We start from the raw sequence: 27,748 nt of genomic DNA on the forward strand, positions 1-27,748 counted from the left end.
TACTTTCTTTTAATCTATTTCTTGCTTTTGAAACAAGGAAGGGCAACCTGATCCTTGTTCCATAATTATATATTGGAAGTTGGTAACTTGTTTTTTAATTTAAAGGCTTATCGATAGAGTTTGTCATGAATCTCAAATGGGACTTCAGAATTTAGATTTAGGAGTTGGCATTGGACAAATTAAGGCTTTTTGGATGGAAGTGTGGTATTTTGTATGTGAGAAGGATATATGTCTTAGGGGGAGCAAAGTGGAGTTCTATGGTTTTATTTATGGCTTGTCCCCACCAATGTATTCCCCCAAGATAACATTATTGAGAGGTGGTGTGGCCTTTCAAAGGCATTTGAGATGTGAAGGATCTGCCTTCTTAAGTGGAGTAATGTCTTATTCAAGGACTGGGTATGTTCTCTTGATACTTTATTAGTTCATGTGTGAGCAGGTTGTTATAAATTCCACCTTGCACCTCACCTTGGTCTCTCACACAAGTGCTCCTTCTGCATATGTCCACTTCCCCTTTCCTCTTCTTCATCAAGATGTAATACAGCCTGATGTTCTCAGTAGAAGCCAAGCAGATATGCTAAAGCTGGTGCCATGCACTTGGACTTCTAGAACAATGGGCTAAAATAAACTTCTTTTTCTTTATAAATTACCCGGCCTCAGATATATTTTCAGAAAGAGAAAATCGACTAAGACAGGGTTACTTCTAGTTAGACAAGATTATATCTTTTACTATTATAATTACAACTAAATGAAATGGTTTTTTAAAAAATATTCATTGAATATTCTTATTCAAGACTCAATTTTGCTTCAGGTCACATATTAGAGAAGTATTATTTTACAAGATAATTTAAAAACTAAAGTACAGTGTATTAAAAGAACACTTCATCTGTAGACTGCAAAGAGTAAACCATGAGAAGCTAATAAAAGTCCTATGAAGAAAATCAATCTTAATAAAGTTTAAGTTCATGGCATTTGGATGCTATAGTATATTTTGATTAAGAAATTAAAAGAATAGAAGTTGAAAAACCTATTTAAGACAGAAACAGAAAAGAGATTATTAGTCTGTCCTTAAACAGAATGGCTAGAAAGAAATTTCATCAACTATCTCCCCTACACAACATATATTATTTCACAATTATCCATCCCACTAAGAGCTCTAAGATCTAATTGACTTTGCATGTAAAGGTAACGCAAATAAAGATATAGATATATAGGTTCTTCTGCTTTTAAAAGACATCATTCTCTCTATATAACCTCATGTTGTAAAAGTCAGTAAAGACTATATTTCTTATTTGCATAATTAGAAATCAACTGAAGTTTGGTTTTACCTTTGATAATAAGCATTGATAAGTAAACCAATGCTTCACTGGAAAATGTTGTACCTATGACAAGCACCAACAAAATATAACAAAGCCCTCATGTGAGTTGGTCTTGTAATGTTGAAAAGGCAGTTAATATATGCATAGTATAAATTAATTTAAGGGTTAAGAGGTGACAGAAAAATTGAAAGAACTTTTTTATGGAGAGTTTTCAAAAACTCTTAGAAGATAAAGATAAACAGAATAGAAAAATTGTGGATTCTGAGTCCTGACACTGGGCATGCTTCTTACTGTACAATTTAATCAATGTGCACTCTGTCTTCAATATTCGTTCATAGGCCTGAATTAACACAATGTTCAATCTATTGACTTTACCTGCACCATTCCTTCCCCAGAGGCTGAGTTAGAGTCATAAGGCCACCTCCGTCCTGTCCAGGTTAGTGGAGTCTAAATCTTGCTCTCTTGGGTACAGAGTGTACTACCATTGTCAGTCCTGAAAACACATGTGCACTTAAGAGTTGACTTTATGTTCTTCAATATATTTGGTTCTCTCAATTTGGGTATTTGAGATCATGCAGTAGTTTGTAGTCTGGTAGCCTATTTCATATCTGAAAATAGATTTATATCCAGGATAAATATTCCATGTGTGGGTTCTAATCAATTTCTCACAGGACCCTCTTCCAAGACACTAATTCAACTACTTTCACTCTTATACCATCAGACCACATTAGAAGGCCTCCTTGGGTGTATCGATGGCTTTGAATTAAACATAGCACTGTCCCTTGCTGAGCTTCCCTTTGGCAGGGCCAACTGATGATGTATATACTGAAGCAGCAAGAAGGTTGGTCTAGAGCAGATAGTCCTAATAGTGAATCTACATAGATACTTGCTATCCAAATGATCCTTTAAGTGAGCAAATAATTTTTAACATTACACCAAAAGCAGATGATTAAAGTCAATATCAACATTAATAAGCCATGTTGTATGATATGATCATTATGTCACTTTACTCCTGTGGTCTTACTCCTTAACAATCTATAGTTATGAGAGGAATCTCAGAAAAGCCCCTGTGGAGGGACATTCAACAAAATCTTGAACACTACTTCTCAGAACTGTTGAGATCATCAAAAACAAGGAGTCTGGAAACAGACTCACAGTCAAGAGTAGTCCAAAGAGGCATAGTAACTACATGCAGTGCGGTTCCCTCAACAGAGCAGGAACATAAGGCTAAAATTAAGAAAATCTGAATAAAGTACAGACTTTAAGGATGGAATCATCATCAATATTGATTTGTTAATTGTATTAAAAGAACCCTACCAACATAAGATGTCAATACTGAGGGAAATTGGTTGCTGGGAATATGGTAATTGTCTGAACTGTACCATCATAGAAATTTTTCCATAAATAAGTACTAAAAACAGTAACACTTTCAAAAAGTAACAATTATCAAAATAATACACAAAAAGGAAGCAATCCATAGGCTTTTTATAAAAAATAATATCTGTAGACCTACAAGGAGCACTACTTATGACTATGTGACCTTGGTCTTTTTTAAAATCATATTACTGTTTTACTGTGGTTACATTGTGACATTTACAGAAGTTCTTACAGTGTATCATAGCTGAATTCACCCCTTCCATCATTCTCCTTTTACCTTCTTCCCGTTCCTGGAATACTTTCAACAGGTCTCATTTTTCCATTTTCATACACAAGTACGTAATATTACCACTGTAGCCACCTCCTTCACCCTCTCCTTACGTTCTTCCCCTTCCCACTGGTAGCAATCCCAACAGAACCTGCTTTACCTTCCTGTTCTCTGTTTTTGGAAAAGACATTTTTGTTTGTTATGAGGAGTTTCCTTGTGACATTTCCATGTTTATATGTAGTATAAGCTGAATTGTTTCATCTCCTCTATTTTTCTCCTCTTTATCTTATTCTCCTTCTTATGGAGATTTCAGTAGGTTTTAAAATTCTATATTCATTCTTGAATACAAAGTACCTCAACCATATTCACCTTCTTTCACAGTTATTTTTCTTGGCTACGACTCTGCTTTAAAAAATATTTTTCAAGGAAGGACAAGAAATGACCGCTTGGTCATTTCTGCAAAAATATAAAAATATAAAAAATATAAAATAAAATATATAACTGCAAAAATATAAAAATATATTTAATGTAAAAATGTAGGGGGAAATCCGTGGCAGAGATACTATGCAAATAATGACAATATGTCATTATCAGATTTTAGGGTGGTATAAAAATTATAAAATTAAATGCTAGAAATTTAGTAACTTAAGCCTACAAAGAAATACATACATTGAGCTACACTGAAAATTAAAGAGAACCAAAATTTTAAGTATATATTTAATAGCATCCTAGAGAAATAGATCAAATTTAACTTGTGTAATTTTTTTTCAGAACATATCAAGCAGAAAGAGAAGGAAGGGAATCTAAAATTTTTAGTATTAAAAAGGGACTCAGCCCATCGTATTCTCTTCTAGCCTGCTGTAAGTTGTCAAGAGAAAGTCACCTTGGGATTAAGTGTCAGTTCTTGTTACTCCACTGGGTTGAGCTTAGGAAATAATATATTGGAACAATGGTCTAAAGGTCAGACACAGAGGACTCACTTACTTTGCTACCTCCACTCCTAGTGCTGCATTAGGAAAATAACATGCACATATGAAAGCCAAATTTTCAATGCTTACAGAGGAAAAGCAAACTCAAACTGAGTCCATCCACTAATATAAGACTAAAACTTAGAGCTAACATTTATTGTTCAAATGCTATGCACTGTTAAGCACTTAAATTCCACTATCTTCATTAGATTGCATAAGCCTTAAGGTGGTAGGGGCTACCCTGATATCCACCTTGTAAAAAGGCTAAGCAACTTAGAGTGTCAGCAATGAGTGGGGAACGCCAGAGTTGGAATCACAGTATTTCTGCTAGTCAAAAAAATATTTTGTTAGAAAAATTATTTGATGTAATTTATTGGTGATTTAGGAAAATAACTTACTTAAAAATGTAATCATCTCTTCTAAGAGCTTACTGAATCAACTAATTGTTTTGATATAACAGATACAACTTCATTATTGTAATGGAAATCAAAAAAAGAACTACAATCTTTAATTTATTTTGACTGGAAACTTACAGATTTTTTTCAAACATCTTCAAGCTGTTGATTCTAGTGGAGATAGAACCAAGTGAAATAACCCAGAATTTTAGAGGTCAAGGTCTCTGAGTCTTTTTTTACCGATTTCTTTATTATAGTTGTCCAGAAAAGCCCACAGACAGACGGTCAAATTCTAGCTGTGGCTTTAGTGCTGAAATAGAGGTAAGCCTATTGATCCATCAATTCTAAAGGAGCCATTATAACATAGGATGACTTAAAGTCATGAATACCAAAAAATCACCTAAAATAGTAATCCCTTCCAGTTCTAGATGCTTCTGTAACTTCTGCTGGACTGAATTAAAGGACCCTTGCTGACTCTTACTGAAGTCTATTGCTGAATCACAATTTTAACATTTACTGAGCATTTATGGCATATTGGGTGTGTACTAGGACACATTATTTAACATTAAGTATATATTGAATAAAGTCCCAGGTACTGTTACAAGGGTTCTAGGCATTTAGCAAAGAGCTAATGAAAGACCTTACCCTTACCATGCTTATATTTTATCACTTAATCATCAAAATGACGTATGAGAGGGCTGGAGATGCAGCTGAGTGATGGAACAATTGCCTAGCATATGCAAGGTCCTGAGTTTGACCCCCAGCACTGCAAAGAAAGAAACAAAAAAGGAAAAGAAATCCTATGCATATTTCGTACATTTTTTATCTCTTTTTACAAGTGAGCAAAGAAGGTCACAGTTCTTCCCAAAACTACAATGCTACTATAACATATAAGTTTAGATGAACCAAGTGATCAGTATCATCTGAGAATTATAACTCACATATTTTAAAAGCCCAATGTAACCCATACCATGGGAACTATAACAAACTCTTTTGGACTTTACTACCTCACTAAGAAAACGAGCCATTCATATAATAGTTTCTTTACCATAGGATTGTGTATGAAGACTTGAAAATTCTACTTCTTAAATTTAAAAACAAAAATTTTCCAATGAGTCAGAATTTAGGAGCTGAGTTTTGCTTTTGTACTTATGTGTATTATATTGTTTCATTTTTGTTATTTATCATTTTGGAGGAAAACCTAGGAAGTGCAGCCAACTTCTACAAAGTAAAATGTTCCTGTTTTGAATATACTTCTCAAGGTGGTATGGATAATACAAAAAATCCAGCCAAGAAACATCATCCATATAGATAGGCTTATATAGATATACTGAAGCTTTTTAAATGGATGCCATTTAGAGGAAGTAGAACCTGTGATAAGTACCTATGACAAATCGCAGCAAACTCCAGTGGTAGTGCTAGCAGAAGGTACCGATGTCCTTTAGTGGTATCATTGTGGAAGTGTCTGATTCCTGCTTTAACCTCATTAGCATACTAGCTTAAAAAAAGACATAACATGATTAAAAGTCAAATTCATTTGTCCAGAAAAAGTGAATTACAAATGCAAATACTGTGGTTCTGTTTATACTACTGTCATAAAGACAACAATATTTTAGAGTGATCCTCTAAGATGTCCCTTTCCCACGTGCAATCCACTTCCCTTGAATTGCCGGGCCCAATAATGTACTCTGATGGAAAAAATATCAGCAAAGTTACAGTTTATCATCTACAGAATTAGGTAACAAAAAGACCATGGCTTCCCTAACTCCCCTTCTCCACTCCCCCAGCCAGATGTCAACATACTGCCCCACAAGAGGACCCTTGTGGAAAGAAACTGATAACTCCCACAGCAGTCCATAAGAACCTGAGATGCAGCAACAGTCAAATGAGTGCAAAATGAGTAAGCTTGGAAGCAGATTCTCCCCAAGCTAAGCCTTACAAGACAAGACCTTGGATAAATGAAACCTACTTGCATTTCACAATTCTTTACGGAAAGTCAGGCTCTACAAACACCTTCCTCTCTTCCCAGAAAGCCTTAGAGTATTAAGTGTAAACTACCTTAATTTAATAACCTGAAACATGCTAATGAATTTTTGTTATTCTTTGGAAGTTATAAGCTTATTAAGTGATTTTATAACAATCACTGTAAACTCTTCCAAAAGGACTTAATGATTAAAGCCAATACAGTAACTCAATAATTTTCAGTATTCTTCTTTAGCAAAACATGTAAGCAAGTATCTCTTTTGTACCTCTTTATTGAGAAACTTTTTGCAATTCCCACTTCCTTGCACTTTTAGCTCAGTTTGCAATCCCCATAGACTCTGACTACAGTGAACCTTTAATAATTATTCAATGTGCTATATTTGGTGAGCAAGAAAGGAAGAATATTAATTTTCTTACTAGAAAAAAAAAACAAATCCAGAAATCCTTTAGGTCATATTTCCTAATTGTGTAGTGTTTCCACAAATCCCTGAAATTGCATCTATATTTGGGGATAGGAGGTTGCCTTCCTATTGGGATTTTCCTCTCCCACTAGTACTCACTCCCTAACAGGACCTGTTTTACACTCCTGTCCTTCATTTTTTAAATGTGTATATACATATATGTGTACATATATACATATATCTACATTATTCAAAGGGCTTTGTCATAGTATTTTACCCATGAATATATTGTACTTTAATATAAACCATGTTTGTAATAGTAGGACTGTTTGAGGGGAGGAGGAAGAGGAAAAGAGAATGACAGAGAACAATATTAAGATACCTGCCTCTTTTTTGCCCTCCCTTCAGAACAATGGCCAATCTAAGATGTCCATTCCCTAGTTGCAGAACCAGGGAATACACTAGATCACATGCAAAAGGTGGCAGATAAAATCAAAGCTTCTAACCAGCCAGTCTCACATTAAAGAGGTTGTCCTGGATTATCCAGAAGGGCCCAGTATAAACACGAGGATCATGAACAGTGGTAGCTGGAATCAGAAGACAGAACTAGGGAGATGGCAAATGCAAGAAAGATTCAGCACAATACAGTTGGCTTTGAAAAATGGAGGAAGAAGGCAGTGAGCCAAGGAATGTAGGCAAACTCTGGAGGCTAGAAGAAACCTGCCAACAACTTTATTTGAGTCCAAGTGAGACCTATATCAGACTTCTGACATCCAGAGATCAATATCAAAATTTTACATTCTTTAAGTCATTAAACCATTATGTGTGTGCGTGTGTGTGTGTGTGTGTGTGTGTGTGTATGATTCTTCAGAAAATTAAAACCAAAAGATGAATGAGCTTACCCATGTGGCTGTCTGGTAGTGGGTTTTAGGCTATGTATTCAATTGATTTCAGCAAAATGGCAAGTTATTTCAATGGGGAAAAATATTCTTTCCAATGAAATGCTCTGGAATACATATATATATATATACATATATACTTATATATATATGAAAATACATATGATGTATGAAAATATATATGATATATGATGACACATATGATGTATATTTTCATTTATACATCATAGCCTCACAAGCTTGAAACCCAGGGAACCACTAAAAAAGAAAAGAGAAAAAACAGCTTGACCTGACGGTACATGCCTGTAATCCCAGAACTCAGGAGGTGGAAGCAGAAAGACTGAGAGATGAGGTCAGCCTGGGATACGTAGGAAGGCTCTGCTTCAAAACAAACCAACAAAAACAACAAAATCACACTTATTTCATAATACACACAAAAATTAAGTTCAAATGAGCCATATATCTAATATAAGGGAAAATTATAAAGCTTCTAGAAAATTTCTATGACCTTGGAGCCGATAAAGAGTATAAACCATAAAAGAAGAAACTGATAGATATGCTTTGTCAAAATTAGAAAGACTTCATCTCCCCAAAACACTAGTAACAGCCTAGTGCCAGTGATTCACACCTATAAATCCTAGCTACTTGGGAGGCTGAGATCAGGAGGACCATGCTTAGAGATCAGTCGGAGCAAAAAGAAAGTGAGATCCAGTCTCAATCAATAGCTGAGCATGGTAGTGCGCACCTGTCATGCAAGCTATATTGGGAGGCTGAGATCAGGAGGATCATGGTTCCAGGCCAATTTGGACAAAAAAGTTTGCAAGACCCATCTCCACAGAAAAAAGCTGGGCATGGTAGCACATGCCTGATATCCCAGCTTACACTGGGAAGTAAAAAATAGGAGGATAGTGATCCATGCCAGTCTGGGTATAAAGCAAGACCTTATCTTCAAAACAACCAGAGCAAAAAGAGCGATCAATAGGTATGGCTCAAGTGGAAGAGTATCTGTCTTGCAATTGTAAAATCCTGAGTTCAAACCCCAGTACCACCACCACCAAAAAAAAGATACTATTAACAAAACTAAAATTACAGATATATATGGAGAGAAAATATTTGTTATACATATATATGATCAATGACTTCTGTTTGGAAACTTTAAAGAACTTTTACAACTCCAAACCAAAAAGAAAACCTGAAAAAAATATATAAAAGTGATTTCACCAAAAAAGACATTAAAATGGCAAATAAGTATATGAGTGTTCAACATTATTAGTCATTAGGAAAATGCAAATTAAAACCACAAAAAAATGCCACTATACACCCACTAGAACAGCTAAAAGTAAAAAGACTGACAACACTATTTTAGTGAAGATGTGGAGGATTTAGAACTCTCATACGTTGTTGGTAAATTGCAAAATAGTACAGCCACTTTGGAAAATAGGCAGATTGTCACAAAGTAACTTATAAATTTAAACATATCATACATTTATTACCCATAATTTCTCTTCTAGATATGTCCTAAAGAGAAATTAAAACCAGGTGTGGTAAATCTTCCTGTAATCTCAGCTACTCAAGAAGTGGAGGCAGAAAGATCCTGAGTTTGAGGCTACCCTGGGCAGATAGTGAAACTCTATCTAAATAAAACAAAAGGGCTGGGGGCATGGCTAAGTGGTGGAGCACTTGCCTATCAAGCACGAGACCCTGGGTTCAATCTCCAGTACTACAAATAGAGCGAGAGCACAAGAGCGAGAGAAAAGAAAAGTCTTGTGTGGAAAAGTCCACACAAGACTTCTACATGACTATTAAGACAGCTTTATTTATAATAGTCACAAGCAGGAAATACTCTAAATCTCTACCAACAGATGAATAAATGAGCAAATTGGGTATATCCATGCTGATGAAGTACTACTCAGCAAAATAGAGGAAGCTAGCAATACACACAGTCCTATATACGAAAAAAACTCAAAGACAACAGACTACATTCTGTATGATTCCCTCTACGTGCAATTCTAGAAAAGGTAAAAGTGTGACGACAGAATCAATGGCTGGAAAGAAAAGAGGCAGTGGGAAACATTTTGCAGAGATGGAAATGTCTCATGTCATAACTGCTATGGTGCTTACATCACTACACAGAGTCTGCTTACATCACTACACAGAGTCAACAAATTCAACTTGTTATACACTTAAAATTTCAATAAAGCTAATTGCAGAAGTACTTATGAATACTTCAGTCCCTCTGCAGCATACTGAACGAGCAACTAAAGGAAGCAGAGACCAAGAAATTAAAAATTTTAAAAACCTCTCCAGATTTATGATACACAGACAGGCAAACAGCTGCAGACAGAAACCAACGTTAGTAGCAACTCCAGTCATCAGAACCCAATTCTTGTCATTAGCAAGAGATTACTATCTCTTTATATTGGTCAGCCCTGAGAACCTCAGATGCAAAGATGGCTGAGGATGAACCTACTGTATAATTTTAAATTTTTCTGACTTTGAATCTTGATTAGTCTGAAAACCAGAACATGGCTATGTTTTCAGGGGGCAGGTCAGTAGGCCAGAGTGGGCAGCAGACGCAGCGACACAGGAAGTAGGCAACGTCTCAAATAATGTTTATTATTACTATTATTTACTACTCTCAGATGTATCTATACTTTAAAACAAATATCTTGAAGGCAAAACATTTCAAGAAATAAAAACAGAGCTAAAATTGAGGAGAGACAGACAGTGGAGCTCAATTTTCATTTTGTCTTCCTTTTCAAATATCTTGTAAATAGGTCATCTGTGTCACGAATGCCGCCTGAGTGCCAAGCACTGGTCTGAGCATCAGGATAATGGCTCTGAAAGTAGCTCATCTGAAGCTTAACAAGAAGATGATCCAAGTCCCATCACCAAGAAATTCTACCGAGGGCCTGAGGGAAGGTTGCAGGATCTGAATTTTCATTATCCCTGTTAATTCTGATGCATGGGCAGTTAGGAAAGAGGGAAGACAACAAGGTGTTAACATAAATTCTCTGTTGTCTCTGATCAGCCTCAAAGAGAAAATGGACTGAGTATTAATGACTTCCTTTCTTAATCCATTCAAATTGAGCAGTGCCTTATAGCTAGGGAATGCTTGTACGGTACCTCCTATCCCACCCTTTCCTTCAGGGTTTCCAACCTCCTGAAGGCAGATAGAAAGTGTGGCCTTTCAGTGTTCAGATGTCTGTTATGCTAAGCATGGGAATAGGTAATGGTATAAAAGAAAGGCTAATAATGACTAAGTGCAGTACAAACCAACCACTCCATTTATAGTAGAAATCTTGAGCATTTCCATGTCTGAGATCTCTGCTCATTGATGTCTTACAAATGATATGATTTTCCAGAGAACTCTAAGCTAAATCCCCTCCCAACACTAGCATGCATTTCTCAGAGTCATTTTCTAGTATATTAATCTTTCACAAAGCTGTGATTAATCTATCTTGAGAGGAGGAGTGTTTCAAGGAAAGGATAAACAATCAGCAGATTCGTGGTCATTTTCTGCCCTTGGCAGCTGAGATGACCAGGTTACGTATCTATAAATTGTGACTATTACATGTCAGCAAAAAAAAACTCATCAGCTTGGTCAGCTTCCTGGTTATAACCCATATTTGGGAATGTCAGACTTCACCAAAAGTCTACATTGACATTAAAACACTTAACCTCTGCAATTTTGCCTGAAGGCTGAAAACTTGAGATTTTTTTTCCCCATTTTTTTTCTATAATGGAAAAATAAAACCTAAAATAACTCATTTTTCATTAAAAATTGCATGGAAACAGAACACCATGATATATCACCTTATATTTCAAGGGTATAGTGGTCACTTTTCCAAACATGTATTTAGGTCCTGGAAGAAAGAGTCAAAAAGTTACAAAGTGAAAACCAAGTATTATTTGTTTTAAAATGAAACTGTAGCCTTCTTTCCAAATAAAGCACTTGCTCCATTCTAACTGATTTTTGGATGCTTGCTTATTGTGCTTATTGCATTTTCAACTCAAAAAGTGTGGGTGTTTGTGTTTTCTTGGATCAAGTTTTACATAAAGGGTTGGGGTGGTGTTTCTCTGAAGCAAAAGAAGATGGAAAGCGAGTCTAATGTGTGAGAAGATTAAAGAATGGCAGAGATAATACATAAAATAGCACACACCAATGAAGGATAAGTAGTTGAAATATAAAGACTTAAATCTGATTGGCCAGGACGTAGTATTGAGAGAAGATGAACTAGAAATTATGGATCTTTGTTGGGCGTTTATTTTGGACTGTGGAGAAAGAAGTAGATGTAGTCATAGCCCAATACAAGGGACCAGCAAAGGTATAGATAAATGTTGTATACCTAGTATAGTCTATCAAATCAGAGACCCTCAACAAAGTAAGTGTAACTTCTGGATAAGAAAACCAGGACAGAGGTCCAGGATAATGACAATACTAGGCATAGAACTCAAACTCATCCTCAGAGAAAAGTATGTCTTTAGGGAGCTGAAGCCCCCACAAAGGACCTACTTCTGAAACACAGCTATGATTTTCCAGGCAAGTAGGCATTTTGTGACTAGACAAATACAACCTGAAAGCTAGGTAATTGTAAGTTCTGACTTTATAGACAAATTCTAACTGAAAAACAAATTCAAATTCTGATTGAAGAGCCTTACCAAGGCTTACCAACCCTTACCAAGCTAGATAAAATCGACTCTAGAGTATAGAAGGGAAATTAGGGGTCATAAAACAAGACTGCCTGCTCTATCTACTACTCTCCAAGGTTTTTGACATAGTTATTGGATAGTTACCATGTCAAAACACCATACTAGCGTGAAAGGAAATAAACAATGATAGATACTCTCAACTAATGATTGGGTTACGCTCAATAAACACATTGTAAGTTGAAAATATCATTAAGTCATAAATGCATTTAATATATCTGAGTTACTTTTCCATCACTATAATGGAATACATGAAGTAATCAACTTTATAATCAGAAAATGTTTATTTTGACTCACAGTTTTGAAGGTTTCATCCCATGATGAATTGGTCCCATTGCATTGGGCCTGTGGTGAGGCAGTACATTATGGTGGGAGACCAGTGTATGACAGAGCAAAACTTCCCACCTCATGGCCAGGAAACCATAGAAAATAAGGAAGATTTCAGAGTCCCAGAATCTCCTTATGGGCCATGCCCCAAATGACCAAAGAGCCATCCACAAAGTTCATCCCACCCCAAAAGTTTTGCCACCTCCTAGCTTTCAATACATGGACCTTAAGATCAAGATCAAACTATAGCAACACCTAACCTCCTGGATGCTGTAGCTCAGCAACAGTACATTGTAGAGTCTCAGTGTTTTCCTGCGTGATAGTGCAGCTGACTGAATGCTGTGGCTTGCTGTCTCTATAGGGCACTGAGAGTGAGGATAGGATTGCATAGCATTAGCCCAAGAAAACATCAAGATTCAAAGTATGGTTTCTACTTTTCCATCATTGTGTATCAAAAAATTGTAAGTCAAGCCATCACTAAGTTGGTGACCATCTCTATATGAAATTTGGCTCCTATTGATAAAGACTTTATAATTTGATACTTATGTATCTAAATGATGATAAGATGTAGTAGTTAATTTGAATCTTGTCTCTAACGCTTACTAATTTAGGAATTTGGGGTGATTACTTGACTTCTCTACCTTCCACGTCAACATTTCTGGGTTTCTGTTAAGAATGGATATATCATACATTAATAGTGTAATACATATCAAACCCTCAATAAATAGTAATTATTATTATATGTTCATGCACATAAATTATACTAAGTTGTACTTTTTTCAAAAGAACATATAGGTGATATAATAAATCCATTTTTGCTTTTAGAATTTTAATAATCAAAATTTGTGGTTTCAGAAAAATAGCACTCATTTATTCTAAATTGGCTTCCCCATAAGTAGAGTTTCATAGATAAAGGATGGTGTGTAAAAAGAAAGCCATGGTAGTAGAAAAGAAATGAGTTTGAAAAGATGTTAAATATCCCCTTCATTGAATGGTCATCTAAAATACTTAATACTAGAAGAGAAATAAAAAGGGTTCAAAGAAATTCAGAACAGTTAGAAATGCAAAATAATTTTCTCCTGGAATCCAGATACCTCAGCTAATTTTCCTGTAGAAAGTAAACCTAAGCACTGAAATAAATCTTTAGAAGAGCGATATCTGATCACGTGGTTGTGATAATTCAATGAGCTAATATACACAATGTGCTTAGAATAGTGCCTGGCATATAGTAAGTCTTAAACAGATGTTAGTAGCAGTTATCCCTATCATCATTAAAATTATTATCGTATATATGGTGAGCATAAATTCTGTAAGTATTACAAAAATAATAATTTGATACAGCCAAGAAGAAATTTTTCTTTTGTACAATGATCAACTTGACTGATTAGTTAAGTTGCCTGGTAAGAGTACTATGCCAATTTATCTGGAATCAAAGGTTTGATACTCCTGTGAGTATCAACTATAATTTGAATTTAGAATTTTAATCATGTCTCAGGAATAGCAATATGTGGTATAATAATCCTGTAGTGAAGCTGGGCAGTGGCAGTAAGCCACAGCTCCCAGTCAGTCAAGGGTAAACAGCCAAAACGCTACTGTACATCCAGTCTCTAAACTATGATATTCAGTGGATTAGGTGTACTCAGTGGATTTTTGACTTAGGATACTTACAGTGGTTTTGTTAGGACATTCGCTATCATTAAGTTGAGAAGCATCCATTTAAACTATTCAGTTCCAGTGGCAGGCTGTGATTGTAAGGCTGTTGTTATGAAAGCAATTGGAACCCATTTAAAGATATTGAACATGAAGAGTAAAGGGTTACATTGCCTCGCATAAATTTTTAGAAGATCGTTTTGCCTTCTAGGTCAAGAGTAGCTGGCCAGGAATAGCAATAATCAATTAGGTGGCAAGTGTAATAAGCCAAGGAAGAAATGATGGTGGCTTGGACAAGGATGGTAACAGTAGAATGGTAATAATTTGTCAAAGTCTGGAAATGTTTTGATTGTAGTGCCAAATCCTGTTGCATTGGATATGAAGTATGAAGAAGAAATGGGGAGTCATGAAAATTTCTTCATTCAAGAAGTTCTGATTTTTTAATGAAATATTTCTTGCTACAATCCACACCAGGACTTACTTATCTTCACCTGTATGAAAAAAGTTTCACACCACAATGCCCTCTTGTGAATATTGTAGCAGGCAAAATCATATGATGTATCTTGAAAGAAAAAAATGACTCCTGACCTTAAAGGTGTTCATTATTTGGCAGAGGTAACCCCTTTTGGTGGGAGCGAGATTACTCGACAGTGTTACTAAGGTAGCTGGAAGTTACAGCCTGAGGTTAAACTGGAGCCATTGTGGACAAGTATGCTGGAAAGGAGAAATCAAGCCCACCAACTGTCCACTGGAATGAGTGACAGAGAAGCATTTAGGATGAAACACATCCCACAAAAAGAGAGAGAATCAATCACCTTAGAAGGTTAATTCTAAGCATGCATAGTGTTGCTACTTGGCTTTGTCCCCAGCTGAGCTCTCAATGTACTTATATCTGGATCTTAGAAAAGGAAGAGAGAACTGTGAATTAAAAAATATAAAAAGGCTGTTTTCTTCCAAATCCTTCCTGTTGGAAGTAAAATCCAACAGCACTTTGACAGACCTTCATGGAAAGTAGCCCAGAAAGGCAAAGAGACACTGTTCCTCACTTTAACAATGACTACCACTTTAGCATGGCCAAGATTCCATGCCTCAGTGCCTGTGGCCACCACTGGTACAGGGAGCAGTTCTTGAACGCTCACGTGTTCATTGGAGTGGTGGTCCCTTAGAATGTGTCAGTAGAACCCAACAGAAGTGGACGGACAAGAAAAGGAATAAAAGTAGTAGATGTGACATGTAGCCGCCCTCTTCATGAACAAACATATATGATAATGTCAGAAATATTAGTATGAGCTCAGCTCATACTAAGGCAAGTAAGAGCCAGAGAGGCTTAACATGTCATTACCATTCTGTCTAGCTTTGTAATAATGATGAAATGAATTAATACTCCAATTACTGAGCAACATTTCATATAATTACATTTTGTAATTAGGCAGTCTATATACCCCAAAGCTCATATATTTGTCACATCTGCTTAGAATCCCTAGAACTAAGGTAGATAGCCTCTGAGGATATTAAAGAGAATAAATTCAGCAAAATAAACTATTGTTGTTTTTAAAATGATAAATGTAAGATTTTTTGAAACAAGCACCCTTCATAAAAGCAGTCATTTTTACAGAAGCGATTGAAAGGACTAAATATCTGTGTGCCATCTGTCCTAGTGCATATATTAAGAACAGTATTCCAAGCAACGCATCAACAACGCTGCTTATATCCTTTTCACTCTAAAAGAAATATTATTCCTTCTTTACATGCTCCTTCTTAAAGGACCTGATTTCTTATGACCATTTCAAGTGCATCATGTTAAGGAAGCCAAAATGACTCTTGGTGCCAGTCTTCCAATCCACCTAAATTCAACAATTTTCTTAATCTTATATTATAGTTTGACCTTGCCTCCATGCCTTCTCATTCCTGAAAAATATCTCATCTCTCTGTTCATTTGGATTTCTATCCTACCTTCTTCTCAAAATTCTTGGAAGTGTCATATGCCTTTAATTCCAGATAACGATGAGATTGGTCTTGATACCATGGTAGTCATTACCACAAACACAGGGCAGAAAGAGAAAGTTCATTGAGGTCGTGCATACTACTACTATTTGCTACTGTTACGCCCTCCACTCCCCAACTTCCAAGAGAAGGGCTCAGCAGTTAAAGTCTTACGTGAGCAGAACATGATTGTACTCTGGGCAGCAGAGGAGACAGGAGGGGGACTGAGATCTGGAAGATGAGTGACACAGTGTTGCTATCAGTACAGCTTTCACTCAGGTAGAACAAGTGGGTTCCTTAGGAAAAGTGATCAGTTTCTTTACATAATATTAGAAGATGGCCAAGCAAACACAACACAAGCCCTAGGAAAAATTCAGTGATACTGAGAATCTGTGTGGAAATATCCAGAAAGAGACCAGAGATTTTCAGAACCCACCACAAGCAATTCCAGAGTATCATAATTAACCAGCCCATAAGTCTGAAAGAATATTTATGTTATTTTATTCTATAGTTCAGCTGTAGGAGAGGCAACGTGGCTCATGCCTCTAATCCTCGCTACTCAGGAGGTGAAGATTGAGTGTATGGTGGTTTAAGGCCAGCCTGGGCAAACCCTTATTGCGACCCGCCATTTCAATCGACAAGCCAGCTGCGGTGGGAAGCACTGTGACCCCAGCTACCCGTGAAGTATAAGTAGGAGGATCATAGTCCAAAGCCGGTCCTGGGCAAAAAGGAGAGATCCTATCAGAAAAAAAAAACGAAACAACAACAACAAAAAATAGGCAAGAGGCATGGCTCAAGAGAGAGAGTAGTAGGCAAAAGTAATGCCCTGAGGTCAAACCTCACTACTGCCCAAAATAAAAAATAAAGTTCACCTGCATATTTTTGTTTGACCAACTAGTTAGATTTCCAATCTTAACATACGTTTTCTGTTTTCACTGCTGCCTTCCCCCCACCAATATTCCATTAAGATTTCTATGCTTCAGGAGCATGGAGACGTAGCACGCGCTTGGGAGGTAGGAGAGGTAAGTGAAAAAGAATAATCCTCCAGGACAAGAAACATTCTGGCAAGTGACAGCCCACTTTTCTGGGATAGTATCAACTTGTTATGCACTGTGATGCTCTTGCCTTTCCATCAGGAAGATGCCAATAGCTCTGCTCTCAACAAGACCCAAACAAATACTCAGCTGGGCATCGCACATCACACCCACCTGGAGTCAGGAATTCCAGTTTTGTATAAAGGTATGGTATATGTATCAAAGAAACTGTGTGTGTGTGCGCGCGCGCGCGTGTGTGTGTGTGTGTGTGTGTGTGTGTGTGTGTGTGTATGAGAGAGAGAGAGAATGAGACTGAGAGCGGGGTGAGGAGAGGAGAGGAGAGGTAGAGGAGGGGAGGGGTGGAGGGGGAAAGGGAGAAGGAGAGAGAACAGAATGATTTACCTTCCAATGAGTGAGAACTCGCCCACCACGCCCAGGCGCCTCATGGCACTCAGGAGTCCACGCACTGTCATGCCTTCGCAGAAGCAGACCACAACTCTGGCCTTGGGAAGGCGCTCTCGGAGCTTGCGCAGGAGTCGGTCAAAGCTCTTCTCCCCAGCATTGCTGTAGATTTTGTCTGAATGGGCGATGCAGAGGCCTTCCTGGGCCGCCAACTCTTTGAAAGCATCCATTCCACTCTCCCCGTAGTTGCCTGTGCAGAGACAACCAGCAGGTGTTGAATACTGTGGTGACAGGAACAGCACTTACAAACTGGAAGTGAGGACTCGATAGTCACTGGGAATGGAGAGGACAGACCTTCCCAATAATTTTTAACTATAACTGGGACTGAAGGAAACCCTGGGTAAAGACAGTAACAAGATGTAGCTAATGAACTCTATGAAAGTAAAGAGAAACGATCTGATCCAGGGCATCCACAGTGGAACAAGTTTTGTGAAATGAAGGATTGCTGCCCTATTTACAACCATGACTAACAGTGTTTGTCCCAGATTTTATTCATGTGGGTCAGATCAACATTGAGGTAGGGAGGTCAACTAGCTTCAGCTGGATCCATGTTAGCAGCAGACACTTCTGTGCTATAAAGCCAGGCAATGCTTCTATGAGGAACATGCAAAGCAAGTAGAATGCCTGACCAAGATAAGAAGACCAGGAATGACTACAGGGCTAGTCAAAATCCACCATCCTCTGATGCAGTGATGTGAGGCCAGAGATTTGTGCCTTACATTTTGATTTTTTTTTGTACTATGATACACTTTAAACCTAAGAACTTACTGAAATCAATGAGATTCAAAAAAATTTTACCATTTCTCCATCTATTTCCTTGATGCCTCTAACCTACACCTTATGAGCCTCTATAGTTCCACCTGTTCTTCAAGTTTGAGGACTTTGATATCCTTAAGGATGATGCATTCAACACCATAGTTCTTCACCCTCCTCCCTCCATTGATATTTTCTGTAGCTTGCCTACTTCCAAGGTCACTTTTGACCATATTGTGACATATGCTTCTAATATCTCTAAATGTGGCTGATCAATACCTCAGTGTGATTACTTCCTCTTATCATTCAAGTACATATATTTTTCCATCTCCATGACCATTGCTTCAAATTTATAAAAATGTAAAATCCATTAACCCTGGTATTCTACTTTCCATCCTCCCTTTCATTTACCTCTTGGTCTGACTTCTACCCCATATCCTATTTTTATAATCATTTCCTTGAAAATCCTTTAACTCTCTGTTTTCCTGACAAACCCCTACTGCTAGTTTAAGCCCAACCAAGCCACCATACTTGAGCACTCAAACATGGCTGGAATAAACTCACAAGCTTACTGACTTGCTTTATTTAAAATTCATGAGAACATATACCAAGAGGGCACTCAATAGTATAAGGTAATTATACTACATCATCCCTGAAAATTTTCTTAGTCTCTATCATGTTTATTTTATCTACACTCTTCTGTCTTCAAATTTCAAACTACAGATTCCACTTCCACCCAATCTCAGCTAAGACCCTCATTTCACATTTCAGTTAGAGCAAGAAAATCAGACAAAAACTAATCTAGTCATCCCCTACAGCATCTATGCACCTTTCTTCATTGACACTTACATTTTCTGGCATTCTTCCTATTGCAAAATTTAAGTGCTTAAGGATGGAGCCAGCCCCTGCTCAGACATTAGATCCCATCACTTTTTGTCTATTCAGGTATTTTCTTCTGCAATTGCTTCCTCTCTTTTAGATAATTTTTATCTCCTAATGGTGTCAATTTTAAAAATCCTTAAATTTGGAGGAGGATGAGGAAGGTTAAGGAAATATAATAGAGGGTATAAACTTGTTCAAAGTACACTGTGTGCATCTATGGAATTATCACAATGAAACCCCTTTGCACTATTAATGTATGTTAATAAAAAAAATCCTTGGACTTACTGTCCCATGTGAAATACTGTTTGATTCACTAATCTTTTTCCCAGCAATAATGGTTGCTTAAATCCCAGTATCTGTTTCTTTATCTCATTCTCTCCTTCTTTTGTATTTTTTTAACTGAGTACAATTGCTATGCAAAACTTACATACATTTCATGGATGCAATAATCTTGATGAGTTTGGACATGTATACCTATCACTCCAGAATTTCCTTTATCAAAATCTTCTGCTATCAAAGCTACTAATAACCTCCCTGTTACCATATCCTGTCTTCATTTTTATCAGTCACTTACCTGCCTCCAGGACCACCCCTCCTCCCCATTGAAACACTTCATTCTCTTGGCTCCTGAAACACAACCAGGAAACCCTGGTCTCCTCAGTATTCACTGACCATTGCTCAGTGCATTTGTTAGATTTTCCTTCTCTGTTCAACCTCTAAATATTGTCATGTAAGCACTCAGTTCTGGGAAACTTTCTCTCTTCCCACTCTGTTCACTCATATGCCTTAAAGCATCATCTACATACCTCTGGTGAGTCCCATACATAGATCATCAGACTGAACTGTCACTTGGAGCAAAGACATTTGCCTACCTGATATATCCATTTATTAACATCTCAAGTTTAAAATATCTGAAATATTTTTTCCTTCTCTACTCACCAACATGCTACTTTCAGACATTTCCATTTAGCTAATAGTATCTTTACATACTAAGTTGCTCAAAAACAAAATTTAGGAACAGTTTTAATGTCCGTATTTTTTTGCATCCCAGATCCACTTCTGTAAATACTATATGCTTCCTAATCCATTCTTTCTCTAGTTCAACCTCTGCCACCTTGAACTGTGGATTATGCCATGTTCCCCAAAACAGAGCCTCAGATGAAGGTTCTTAATCAAGTAATTTATTGAGGACAACAGGTACAAAAGGAAGGAAGAGCTAAGCAGGAAGATTGTCTCAGCCAAATTTTAGCTTCAGGCTGATCCCACAAGGAACCACTAGAAAAGATTCTATCATAGAGTTAGTTCCACATTTGAGCATGGGAGCTCTGCTATTAGTCATTGACTAAGGTTCACAAAGGGGAGAGGAGGTGTTGATCCCAGGAAGCAAGCTGCCAGGTTTAATGGAAGGCTTCTCACATACTAGCTGAGAGATCAGTACACCAAACAAGAAAAGGAAATTAGGGCAGACCACTGACAGCATCTTCTACATCAAGTAATAATCAGCTCTTACTCAGACAACTACCTTAGACTACTGATTAGACTCTTTGTTCCCATTCTTGTTCCCAATAGTTTATATTACACCTAGAAACCAGAGTGTTCTATGAGGTGTAAATCAGATTCTCTTGCTCCATTATAGGAAGCTCCAGTTGCTTCCCAACACACTTGGGACAAAACTAAAACTCTTTCTCTTAGACTACCAGGCTGTACATGAACTGAGACTTCCAAGGTCTCCATCTCTGTCTTCTCCTACTCCCTCCCTCACCTTCTTCAGTCCCATTACAGTCTTTCTCTTCCTAGAATACCCCCAAACTCATTCACACATCTGTATTAGCTGTTTCCATTACCTGAAAAAGATGCTCTTATCATATATTCTTGTCAATCATACTTCACCATAAATACCACCTTCTCTGAAAAGCTGTCCTAATCAATTAGCTTTAATTAGCCTCCCAGTAAATCTTGATCACATCCCTCTCTTTTAGCTAATATCTGATATTTTTGTTTATATTTTATTCTCCCTAGAATGTAATCGCCATAAGAATATCTCTTTATGATTTGTTCAGTGACGTGTCTTTAATACTTAGGATAGACTTAGATACTTAAGTTCATAGTAAAAGACTATTTGTTATAATAGACCAATAGAGAAAAGGGCAAAGGTTTAAACAAGCAATTTAAACTAAATAAGTGGGTAGCAAGTATATATAAATCATCTAGTCTTGTTAATTATCAAGACAGTGAGATTAAAATAACACATTAGTTATTTCACCTATCAAAATGCCAGAATATTCTTAATAATATTCAGCATCAGCAAGACATAAGCATTCATTATTTGTGAGTAGAGTTCAAATTTTTGTTGGATGATTTGGCAGTTTTCAAAATTTCTAAGGTAAACATCAGGTAAATACAGCAATCATTTAGTCAAAGCAAATGTAAAAGTATAGATATTATCTAAAAAGGGATTGGAACTTAAATTTTAACATCTATAAAAGTTTCATGATCATCACAATGAAACCTAATAAGATTTCCCATATCTTCAAAGAAAAAGCTTTCCTGTGTCCCTTTTCACGAGATTCCATGATCAAATTAGTGTCTTTGCCTGTTGATCACCTTCAGTGTACTAACTGAGTCCAATGGAGCCCAAATGGAAGCACTAACACATCACAAAACCCCCAGCTCCCTGGACTGTAGAAAGATGTCACAGCTCAGACCAGAAGCATTGATTGATTATACAGAAGAAAACCACAGCTGGTAAACAAATGCCTTATTTATTAGTGACAGAGAGCAAAAGGAAGGAAGTCAGCTGCTGCTTTCTCCCAATAAATGCAGGTTCAGAAATTTACAAGGTAAATACACACTACCAGCAGACTCTTAGCAAAAGTCACTGTCAGTCTGTCAGAAGAATTACTCTTGCATTACAGCAGGAATAACTTTACTGCTAAGGTGCCAACCCTTGGACTTCAATCACAAAAATGATTTTACTTCTTTATTAAAACATGCAGGTTAAATGAGCAAGAATGCTCTTTGCTTGAGAACAAGAAAACCTTTGTGGGTTAAATCTAGAAAAGTCTATAGAAGTGCTTGGTTCAAACCCCTGAGCTTGCAGACAAAGAGGCAAGAGGTGAAAGGTTTAGCAATGATCAGTATACTTGCTGATGTTACAACTGAATAGTTTCTACCTGTCCTGACTCCTAGTTTCCTGCTTATTTCTCTTGATGAACAAAGGCAATTAAATGTGTATGTTTCCATAATCTAAAATAACATAGATTATTATTTTAATTTGTTTGGTACATTAATTTGTTCCATGAAAGCTTGTCCCAATTTCTGTATTCATATGTTCTTGTTTGGGCAGCAATTCTTAATTACACAAATTAAGAGAACTGAGAGTTGTGCACTGAACCATGTTTAAACTGTCCATTTCTTTCATGATGCCTCAAAGTCTCCAAACTCATAGATTTCGGTGAGAGGAGCCCTAATGTAGGAAAAACAAAAATATATTTTTCCTTGATAAATCTTTATACTTCAAAAATTGCATTCATAGCTAGCATCTCAGTTGACTCTCAACCCTGTCATACTCATTATATTGACAATTGCACTAAGTGCAAAGAACATACAAAATGGGAATGAAACCATGCCTCATTGAGTTTAAAACTGTGTTACTTTCATTTACAAACAACAGAACTAATGACTGACAAGGTCAAGCACAAGGAGTAAGAATCGGGAAAACTGTATAAAGAAAATAATACTTACTCTGAGTCTTAAAATATAAGCATCTTCCAGAAATAGAAAGAAATCTAGGGGACTTGTAGTTTTTTTAGCTGTCTGCCAGGTCATAAGCAATGTCAAACTAAAGATAATACAGTCAGCTGGGAGCCTACCCTGTGCTCCTCTCCCCGCTTCATCCTGCCCCTGAGGCCTTCTCCTACCTCTCCAGATATTGAGGAATTTATTTAGACACCTCTCTGGATCTAGTATCTGCTGACCTGAAAAACATTTTGAATATACAGGAAATTGGTTTATAGTAAATCACTTAAAAAATAAAAGGCCATCTAATTTTAAATACTCACAGCTGATAGAAAGCTGCATATTTTCATTATATTATCAAATATTTTATTGAACTATCAACTTGGATAAAAAAATCTGTGGGCTCTGCACTTCTAAGAGTTCCCAAGAAATATCATACATTGGCTTTCCCTTCAGTTTGATGAATATTTAGTGTGTACCCAGCATTTGACTAAACACCTAAGCATTTCATTATTCATTATAACAACCCCATATAAAACTTATACCCCCTCTTTTACCAATTAGGACATGGAAGCTCGAAGAGGTTAAGTAATTTGCCCAAGGTGACACAATGGGGTATATAGGATTTAACATCTAACTCAGAAGTTCTTGGTCAGAGAAGTCATTTTACATGGTCTCCTATATGTCTCCTGTACATGTAATCATAGCTGTGAAGACCACAGGACAAGCTCAAGTTCACGAAATACAGCAACACTGAGATGAATGTGCTAATGAGAAATGAAAAATACCATAGCCTAGATTTTAGAGTAAAAGAGCAGAATGAAACAGGTGTCTGCAGAACGTGAGTAAAAGGGTTGGTGTTCAGGGTGAATGGCAGTAAATGTATTTTTTTAGAGGAAATGAGTAGTGAAGTCTCACTGGAGCAGAAGGTTCATGGTTTATAGAGTGAAAATGTAACAATCTCTAGTAAGGCATCTGGCATAAGACAACAACTGCTATATGTTGCTGTGACATAACAGATTTTATAACAGACTTTATTCCTGTTACAATATTGCCTAAAACTTAGACAGTAAAAGAGAAAGAGAAAAATGGCCCATAATATAGAAAATTTAATATGTTGAAAAAATTTTAATTTCTGTCTTAGTTACATGACAAAAGATTTTCAGAGAGTAAATCAAGATGTGCTAAAACCTAAGCAACTAAACAATTGTTAGAGGTATGTATTTATAACGGATATTTATGGTAGGGACATTTATGTGAACACAGGATTCTCAAAGAAATCACTGTTGTTTGAATAATAACAAAAGTATTTTAAAGGGATAGAAGTTAGCAATATTCAGAAAGGAACTGAAAATGGAGGTAAAAATTGAAACTATCTCAAGAAGTAAAAACAATGAGTATAACTGGATTTTTTAAGATACATCTGATTTTCAAGCAGTCAGCTATGATAATATTCCATATCAATATTCTTAATCTTATCCTAGCATAGACAATATTGTCCACTTCTATTACTTTGAAATACTTTTAATCATTATTCACATTCTTCATGAATCTTGGTCAAAAGACCGTATTCAACATTGTTCATCCCTACATATTTATATATCAGTTGTGTGAGAGGAATCATTTATGTAGGGAAAATATGTAGATATTTATTCACTTGCTTAAAAGAAGAATGCTTTTGCTTTGCAAGAACCACTACCCTTATGCCCAGTCACCCTAGTTACTGCTTTATTTCATGCAACTCCAAGATCTCTTGATGGTGAATCTCTTTCCTGGTCTTACCCTCTGGATCATGAACCAGATTTTGTCACCTCACTGCCTCTTGGGACATGTCAGACAGATAATACAGCATTTCGTTTAAAAGAATTCTGATAAGGAAATCAATTTCACAGCACATTCTAGAAACCATCTATTATATTCATCACTATTGGGAAATTCTTCCTTTCGACCTAAATTTCTTATGATAAAAATCCAAATTCATCTCCTCTTAATTCTCAGTGGAGACAGGTATCAGCTAGTTTGAATTTTTTTTTTTCAGGGTTTATGGGAGCAGTCCTTCTCAAAGTTATAACTCAATTTTTTCTTCTCCTAGCAGAGAAACAACCTCTGTTACTTTAACCTTTCCTGACAACCTTTTAATATGTTTGGTTCCCCCACTTACTACCTAGAAAACATGATGGCTCCCTGCCTCCATCCAAACACCTGCTGAGTCCTCTAACACGTCAGCATTGTGGACCTGGTCATCAGTTGTTAGTGAGTCATCACCTGCCTCAGGGCTCCCACGTGGTAGCATGTGAGGAAATTTATATGCAAGGTCAGGGAAGGATGTGTCTTATACAGGGCAGTCACAGAGAACAAAATGCACTCCCTTTACCAGCAATTTTCCAGCACCACCTCTATCTCATTTTGGAAAGATATAGGTGAAGCACCCAAGTAGAAAGAGATTCACCAACCCAAGTAGAAAGACACTCACCACAAAAAGACTGTTTTCTCTGTGCAGTGGCACTAAGTACAAATGATTTTTGTCCTTCCGCCTCATTGTGTCCTCAACTATGCCTTATATCTGAGTGATTAAGAGGCTAAGACTGAAGGCAGATCAACCTATTTGAATTCTGAATCCTAGGTAAACAGCTGAATAACTGAGTTTTCTTCTAGAAGCCTTGGTTGTCCCTTATGTAAAATGGAGGTGATAATATGCGTCTTGTGGTGCTTATTAAATCTTATATGATAATGAATGTAAATTTCCCAGAACATAGAAAAATGCAGGGAATATTCTCAATGTCTCTCTGTAGCTGTAGAACCTAAAATTGGATGCACAGCATTAGCACTGGCCCAAGAGTTTTAGATTCTTTTATTTCATATTCCTATTTATAAAATCCAAGCTTATGATTGTTTCTATAACTGCAGGGCTTCACGCTCCATCACGGTCACCTTGGCCCATGTTGTCCCTTGAATTTTTTTCTGCCATATTTGCACAAAGCAACTCCTCTTTGTTTTTTTTTTTACTTTTTAACTTTTGTGGTGTTTACTTTAAAAATTCATTTAAATTTTACATTTGTTTACACTGAATTTGTCACTACGTCTTCTTTAAGTTACATCTGTACATGCTTCATTGCATTCATGTTAAGAGTTTTATGCAATGAACCAATGTATTGATTCTGTAATTTGAGATCTTTCTGAAATGGAGAAAGAAGTTAAGAGAAGGAAAAATGTAAGTGGTATAAAGATGCAAAGGAATCATCATTCTTGCCAAAAAAGAGCATTTTTCTCTTTCAGTTTCCATACATAGGGAACAGGTTCCCAGAGGGAGCCCATCATACCTTTCCACTATCTGTACCTCTGTAGTATTGATAAACAATTGAAACCAGGAAGGCTGCATCTAGTAACAAGTTCAGAAAGAGTATCTTGAAATATACCTAGACAAACCCCCCACACACAAAAACTTACACACACCTTTTGGTAATAACATGCAGCATTAACAAGCATTCATACCATTGTAGCATAAACTGTTCCTATTTGGGTTTGGAAAATTTTTACTATCAATGCCATAAATTGTTCAAATTATGTTAGATTGTGTTCATAACTTTTGTCTCAGAAAATAATTTTATTTCCCACCAGGTTTCAGTTGCAAAGATATTTATCACAGCATGTATTAGAAGTAATAATAAACAAAAGCAAAAAACAATTTGCTTCCACCAATAGGAGACTTGTTAAGTAAGCATCAGTTACTTACAAAAAGAATACAGGCAACCATATTGCTCATATTGTTAAGTATAAAATGTTTAAAATAATATGTAAAACAAAAAGTCACTTTTTAAGAATATACTTTATATATCTACGTATATATAGAAAGTTTGAAGAATATGTGTATAATGTTAACACTGGTTTTCTTTAGATGGCAGAATTGTATGAAATTTTTTTTTATTATTGTTTTCTAATTTTTCTACAATAATTATAGATTACATTCTTAATATAAATGAATTTGAAATAAAAATGCATAAGAATGATAACTGAATGCCATGCCAAGCATAGCTATTTTGGAAAATTTCCTCAAAGAGGAATGAACCAATTAGTCAATATAACTAATGTTATAATGACTTCCCTCAAACTTGGCCATAAACTAAGATATACGCCACTTCGACTGAATGAATAGATTTCATGATTGAAATTCTGAAGTTTGATGTGAATCTGCCAATTTATTTTAAAAAGCAGTCTGTCTGTCTCTCTCTCTCTCCTTCCCCACCTTCCCTGTTTAAATTTAAGTCTCAATGAATTTGAATCTGAAAGGTATAAATTTTATCGACACAGCCTTTGCCTAAAATAAAAATCTCAGGACACCCCCTTTGTTAGCTGAAAAATCCCTCTAAGGGCTGGGTTGCAGGCCTCACCATCTTCAAGGAAGCACTTCAGATTAATGCTGGGATGCCTTTCTCATTAAAGATGATGCTCATTGGCCAAAGGACTAGAAGCAGTATAAATATTGTGAATATAGGGCATTATTATTTTTATCTGTTTTGTTTTATTATATTTTGTTTTGTTTTGAGATGATGTCTCTCTATGGTGCCCAGGTCATTTCTGAATTCATGATCCTCTTGCCTCAGT

General features: G+C 36.5%; 1 protein-coding gene across 9 annotated transcripts in view; it reads right to left on the reverse strand.

Moving 5' to 3' along the window:
- Grm1 (glutamate metabotropic receptor 1) overlaps positions 1 to 27,748 on the reverse strand; it is a 406,588-nt gene that overhangs the window by 262,764 nt on the left and 116,076 nt on the right. For all 9 annotated transcript variants that reach the window (XM_074072604.1, XM_074072567.1, XM_074072583.1 and 6 more), the window contains one exon: positions 17,714 to 17,963. In XM_074072604.1, the coding sequence (XP_073928705.1) occupies positions 17,714 to 17,963 (250 nt within the window). The remainder of the gene's footprint in view (positions 1 to 17,713; positions 17,964 to 27,748) is intronic.

The sequence above is a fragment of the Castor canadensis genome, chromosome 1, assembly GCF_047511655.1.
Source record: "Castor canadensis chromosome 1, mCasCan1.hap1v2, whole genome shotgun sequence".
Classification (NCBI taxonomy): Eukaryota; Metazoa; Chordata; class Mammalia; order Rodentia; family Castoridae; genus Castor; species Castor canadensis.